General features: G+C 42.0%; 1 protein-coding gene across 1 annotated transcript in view; it reads right to left on the bottom strand.

The window, feature by feature from the left end:
* Positions 1–4,007: 4,007 nt before the first annotated feature.
* The window catches only part of LHFPL5 (lipoma HMGIC fusion partner-like 5), an 11,761-nt gene continuing 9,176 nt past the window's right edge, over positions 4,008–6,592 (bottom strand). Inside the window, exon 3 of the mRNA XM_012646573.1 lies at positions 4,008–4,084. Coding sequence (XP_012502027.1) covers positions 4,008–4,084 — 77 coding nt within the window. The remainder of the gene's footprint in view (positions 4,085–6,592) is intronic.

Genomic DNA, 6,592 nt, shown 5'->3' with positions numbered 1-6,592 from the left:
CTGTAAACGACTGGTCCTTCCTCTCTTGACCATATCTGCTCAGGGCTAGTCATTATCAGTGAAACGCCACAAGCAACTCTATACCCTAGCCCAGGCAGAGGCCAGCCAGAAGTGAGAAAGGAATGAGGTGACTTGGTAAGAGGAGTGCTGATTTTGTTGATTTTTGTTCTGTATACTTTCAAAGATGAATGAGATTTGAGATGCCTTTAAGAATTTAAAGGTAAAATGACTTTAAAAGAGCTGATAAACAGTTACTAGGTCTCTGAACAAAAATCATTACTGTTGTTAGGTTGAATATTGAGTTTCTTTGAAGATAAAACAAAAAACCAGAAATGCTGAGTCATTTGACTGACAAACAGATTTGCAGGTCCCTCCCAGCACTGGTTGTTACCAAACATCAACTCCCGCTGCTCCTGGCAAGAGCAAGGTGTGGGCTGCAGTGAGGGCTGAAGCCCCAGCTCACCCTGAGTAGCTTCTCTGGCCCCTCTAGTTGCCATTTCAGAGAGAAATGTTTTGAGGGTAGAGACTTTTAGAAACTTTTCTTGTACCTCTAAAAAGTAAGTTGTGAGAAATAACCAAACAAATATAGATAGAAAAGTCACTAAGCTACAGAATGAATTTGTCAAATTCTGTCATTCATCAAGCTTGCATAAAGAAGATAGCTGACTATGAATTAAATACTTTTATCAGCAAAAGAAAATATGAATGTGATCATTCTTGCAAAACAGTTACTGTGAATCAAGTGACAAGGTCAAATCTCCTAACAGTTTCGCACCACCAACGATTTAACTGTGACAATGCTGGGATGCTCATTCCCAGCCAATCTGAACTTAAGAGAAAACAGCGCACTGGGCATGTTGTCCAGGTGCATTGGCCAAACACACACCGACAGCCAGGGATAAGAAAACTGTTCCCACGTCGTTGCTGCTTGATCGAGCAACAAGATTCATTACAGTTTTGTTCAGCATTTACCCTCCGTCCACCTGTAACAGCACAGTGCACCCAGGTAGTTTCTATACTGAGTAACTGTACGTGGAAACAGACTGGAAAAAACACCTGCTCCTCAGGATCATTCACTGCAGACAGTCAACCAAACTGTTTCTATGCATCATCCTCCAGGCAAGGACAGCCTGAAGGACCTGTCTTTATCTTGGCTTTTGCTGTGATGAAATACTTAGTTCCCCTCTGGAACTTGGCAGAAGACTCACTATTTAGTAGCCAGCCCTCCGTATCTGCAGGTTCTACATCCACAGATTCAACCAACCACAAATGAAAATACTTGGGAAAAAATTACAATAAAATAATACAGTATAACCACTTATTTATATAGCATTTACATTGTATTAGGTATTATAAGAAATCTAGAGGTGATTCAAAGTATATGGTAAGATACGCATAGGTTTTATGAAAATACTACACATTTTGTGTTTCAGGGACTTGAGCATCCGTGGATCTTGCTGTCTGAGGGTGGTCCTGGAACCAATCCCCCACAGGTACTGGGGGATAAGTATGCCAAATCCAATTTTTGTGTTTTTTTGAGGAGAAGGAAAGAGGAGGTTGGCAGACTCCCGTCTCAAAGTACCAGTGTCCTCTAAAATTTTCGACAAGAGATGTCATCTATTCCTACAACAAATTATTGAACATAAGTAACAAATTTCTGAAGCTCGCAGCCAGTTTTGGTGAGTCAGTGTGGACACTTACAAGGAAAGTGACATTTGGCTCCTGGCAGGAAAAAGTCAAATTAGTCCCAAGAGTAATTAGGCTCCTGTCACCCAGTATTTATAAAACTTTCTGATGGCTGTCAAAGGATTCGGGTTCTGATGGCCAGCAATAAGAAAACAAAATGCGAAAAGGGAGAGGCAAAGGACCCCCCAAACCTCAACCTAAAATGTCCCGGCACACTTCCAGCCACGTTGTCTTCAGCAGCCGTTGTACCACGGCTGGGCGTGTCCGTGTGTGTCAGCTGCCGGCGACGCCTGGGAGGGCAGCCCTTGAGCTGGACTCGCACAGTCCTGTCGTCGTACTGAGGAGAAGCCTCAAGAGGGCGAAGTGATTTGCTGGTGTGAGGCGCTAAGAAGAGCACTCGGGTCCCAGTAGGTGAGCGCTCCCACCCACTCGGCCTCCGGAGACACTCGGTGTGGGCCGCTGAAGAGCCGCGGCACGTGAAGGACGCAGAAGGAGGTCTTGTCTTAGGAGACTGTCTGGTTTTCGTCCTGTCATAAAAGGCTTCAAGCTTCAGGCCTGTGGTAGCCAGGGACAAGGAAGCTCGGGAGGAACAAGTTCTTATCTCTGAAGAATTAGATTCTCTAATTTTCCTTGTCTGAGAAATAGACGACCTGTCGAAAAGAAAAGCAAAATAACAAGATTACAAGAATATAAAATTTGACATTTTAAAAACCAATTAAAAACCCCCACAGCCCCATGTACGCTCACGTTTTTACTTTGGTTTTAGGTAGACATGAATTTCCTCACGTGTAAGGTAGTACTGACAGTCCCTCGAGCAAAACTTATGTCTTTTAAAATGTAGTGCCAATAACAATAATAATGATAATGATAAGGCAGACATAGAGGTGTAGCTGCCCTTTGATTTAGTAATTCCACTCAGGATTTTATCAACAAAAGCAAAAAGTTAATATGTATAATAGCAACCCTAAATGTCTAATAATCAAGGTTTGGTTTAAGAAAAAGGGATACATCAGTGCTGTGGAATTTGTGGCTTTAACAAACGGTAATAATGAACGTTGCAAAAACATGAGAAAAAAGGCTGTGCTCTAAAACTTCGCTGTTCAAAGTGTGGTCGCGCTCCAGCAGCCCATCACCTGGGCATCTGCGGTCCCATTCCACGACCTGAATCAGCGTCTGCTCTTCGGCAAGGCCCCGGGTGACTGCACGCACATGGAAGTCTGAGAATCCTGCTCTAGTAAGTGGAGGGGGAGGGTAACGATTTTATTTATAATTACTCAAAAAGGTATCTTTTTGTGGTCATGATTGGAAGGTACTTTGTAAAAATAAATGCCATTTAAATGGAGATAAACCCTCCTACCCACACAAAGTGCTCGGCCTGCTGTAGGTCCTCAGTAAATGGCAGCTGTCAGGGAGGTGACAATGTCGTGGGGGTTTCTTTTTCTTTTTTTAATGCATTCCTTAATGTTCTTGTTAAGTCACATTTTGGAAACATAAAGGACAATAAAGAAACTAATATGCTGCACTTCTTTTTGAGCCAGCGTTAAAACTGGTTAACTGGTTTTTCTCTTTGCTTTGGCCATCAGGAAGCACAGCTAAATTTAACACTCAATACAGTGATACTGTTAGCCTAGCTTTCCTGAATATTTGTTTTTCTCTCCATGACTTTTATTTTTTATTTTATTAGGTTTTCCAGTATGTTTCTTACAAATCACTTAAAATTCTCTCTGAAAATAAGGGTCCAAATTACAGTAATGACTTTTAAAAACAGTCTGTTTCCATTTGCCAGGCTCTACAAAAATAGGAGTTTCTGAAACTAACCACCTGCCTGTTTTAAGTTATTTCTCCCTGTTCTTGCTTCCTGTTTGCTCCCCAGTGAACGTCTCAGATGCCAGATAGCTCTTGTCCCTGGGGGGTTTTGCTCCTGTCTCCCCCAGGTAGCATATAGCCCCTGCAGCCCAGCCCCTTGAGTCGTCCCCCTGCAACCCCGAGGGTTCCACAGGGAGCAGAGAGGCCCCAGACCCTCGAAAGGCGCACAGACCACTCTCCAACGGAATTACTCACCAGCCCTCCAGCTGCTTCAGACTTCCTCTGTAATGAAGGAGAGAACAGTATGTGTTTACAACCAAGCCTGGTTTTTAGGGTAGCTGCCTGCACACTCCTCCATCGCCAAGCTAGATCAGATCCCTCTGATTCGCTCTGGAGAAAGCTTGCACTTTTTTGTTCCTACCGTTTATCGGCTTGTAGTTCTGTATTTCACGATTGTCTCCCTTATCAGCCCATAAGCTCCGATTTAGACCTCACTCCCCACTGTGCGCCCAGCGCTAAAGGCGTTGGCGGGTGACTGGGGCACAGGAGCTGTTACGGGTTGGGCAGGTGGGTGATACAAAAAGCAGAGATACTGGAAAGAGAATCAGAAGAGAGCTAATATTTATGAATCGCCTATAACGGGCAGACATTGTTAGTGCTTTATATATGCTATCGGATCCTCAGCACAATCTTTGTTTTCTTTATTAATTGGCTAACATAAAATGTACCCATTTAAAGTGTACAACTCCATGGATTTTAGCATATTCACTAGACTGTGCAACCATCACGGCTGTCTAATTCTAAAACATTTTCATCGCTTCAAAAAGAAACCGGCCATTAGCAGTCACCCTCAATTTCCGCCTCGCCCCAGCCCCAGGCAACGACTAATCTACTTTCTGTCTCTGGGTTTGCCTGTGCTGAACGTTTTACATAAATAGAATCACACACATGCAGCTGGAAGCCAGTTTTTTGTGTCTGGCTTTTTTCATTTAATATGTTTTGAAGGTTCATCCACATTGTAGCAATTATCAGTACCTCATTTCTTTTCATGGCTGGACGATATTTCGTTGTGCGGACATACACATTTTGTTTATTCCTTCAGCAGTAGATGGATATTTGGGTTTCCATTTTTTGGCTATTATGCTGCTATAGACATTTGTGTATAAGTTTTTGCGTGAATATTTGTTTTCAGTTTTCTTGTGTGTACACCTAGGAGTGGAATGGCTGGTCATGTGGTAACTCTATGATTAACCATTTGAGGAACTGCCAGCCTGTTTCCCACAGCAGCTGCACGATTTTACATCTTCACCAGCAGCGTGTGAGGTTCCAGTTTCTCCACGTGCTCACCAACCCTTCCTATTGCAGCCATCCTAGTGGACATGAAGTTTTACTGACTGGCATTTTCCTAATGACTAACGATATTGAGTGTCTTCTCATGTGCTAATTGGCCATTTGTGTATCTTCTCTGGAAAAATGTCTATTCCAATCCTTTGCCCATTTAAAAAATTAGATAATTTATCTTTTTATTGTTGTAGGAGTTCTTAATATATTCTAGGTACTAGATTCTTAGCAGATTATGATTTGCAAATATTTTCTCCCAATCTATGAATTGTCTTTTTCTCTTTCTTTAATTTTTTTTTTTTTTTTAGAAACAGGATCTTGCTTTGCTGCCCAGGCTGGAGTGCAGTGGCCCAATCATAGTTCACTGTAACCTCGAACTCCTAGCTCAAGTGATCCTCCCACCTCAGCCTCCCAAGTAGCTAGGACTACAGGTGCGCGTCACCACACCTGGCTAATTTTTAAAAAAATTTTTTGTAGAGATGAGGTCGCACCATGTTACCCAGGCTGGTCTGGGACTTCTAGCCTCAAGCAATTCTCCTGCCTTGGCCTCCTGAAGTGCTGGGTTTCCTGGTGTGAGCCACTGTACCTAGCCCTTTTCACTTTCTTGATGGTGTCCTTTGAAACACAAAAGTTTTTAATTTTGATGAAGTCCAATTTATCTATTTTTTTTCCTTTGGTTGCTTGTGTATTAGGTGTCATACCTAAGAAACCATTGCCTAATCCAAGTTCAGGAAGATTTATACCTATGTTTTCTTTTAATATTTTTATAGTTTTATATATTATATTTAGTTTTTGATCATTTAGGTCTTTGAGTTAATTTTTGCATACGGTGTGATGTAGGATTCAACTCCATTCTTTTGCATGTAGGCATCTGGTTGTTCCAGCACCATTTGTTGGAAAGACTGTTCTGTCCCCATTGAATGGTCTTGGCACCCTTGTTGAAAATCGATTGGCCATAAATGCTTGGGTTTATTTCTGTACTGTCAATTCTATTCCATTGAGCAATGTCACCCTTATGCCAACACGACACCATCTTGATTACTGTAGCTGTGTAGTAAGTTTTAAAATTGAGACATGTGAGTCCTCCAACTTTGTTGTTCTTCAGATTGTTTTGACTATTCTGGGTCCTTTGCATGTCCATATGAATTTTAGGATCAGCTCATCACTTCTGCAAAAAGCCAGCTGGGATTCTGATAGAGATTGCATTGAATCTGTAGATCAGTTTGGGGATTATTGCCATCTTAACAATAGTAAGTCTTCCCATGAACAAATGTGGGATGGTTTTCTGTTTATTTAAGTCTTTCATTTCTTTTCTCTTCTCTTCTTTTCTTTTCTTTTCTTTTCTTTCCTTCTTTTCTATTCGAGACAAAGTCTTTGTTGCCCAGGCTAGAGTGCCATGGCATCATCATAGCTGACTGCAACTTTGAACTCCTGGGTTCAAGTGATCCCCCTACCTCAGCCTCCCAAGTAGCTGGGATTACAGGCCCATGACACCACACTCAGCTGATTTTTCTATTTTTGGTAGAGACGGGATCTTGCTCTTGTTCAGGCTGGTCTCACATTCCTGGCCTCAAGCTATCCTCCCACCTCAGCCTCCCAAAGTGCTAGGATTACAGGCGTGAGCCACTGTACCTGGCCCTTAAGCCTTTAATTTCTTTGAAGAGTGTTTTGCAATTTTTATGTATAAGTCTTGCACTTTGTTAAATTTATTCCTAATTTTATTCTTCTTGATGCTGTTGCAAATGAAATTGTTTTCTTT

The sequence above is a fragment of the Propithecus coquereli genome, unplaced genomic scaffold (assembly GCF_000956105.1).
Source record: "Propithecus coquereli isolate 6110/MARCELLA unplaced genomic scaffold, Pcoq_1.0 Scaffold248, whole genome shotgun sequence".
NCBI lineage: Eukaryota > Metazoa > Chordata > Mammalia > Primates > Indriidae > Propithecus > Propithecus coquereli.
Note: the sequence above shows the minus strand (reverse complement) of the source record. Positions and strands in the feature narration are given on the sequence as shown.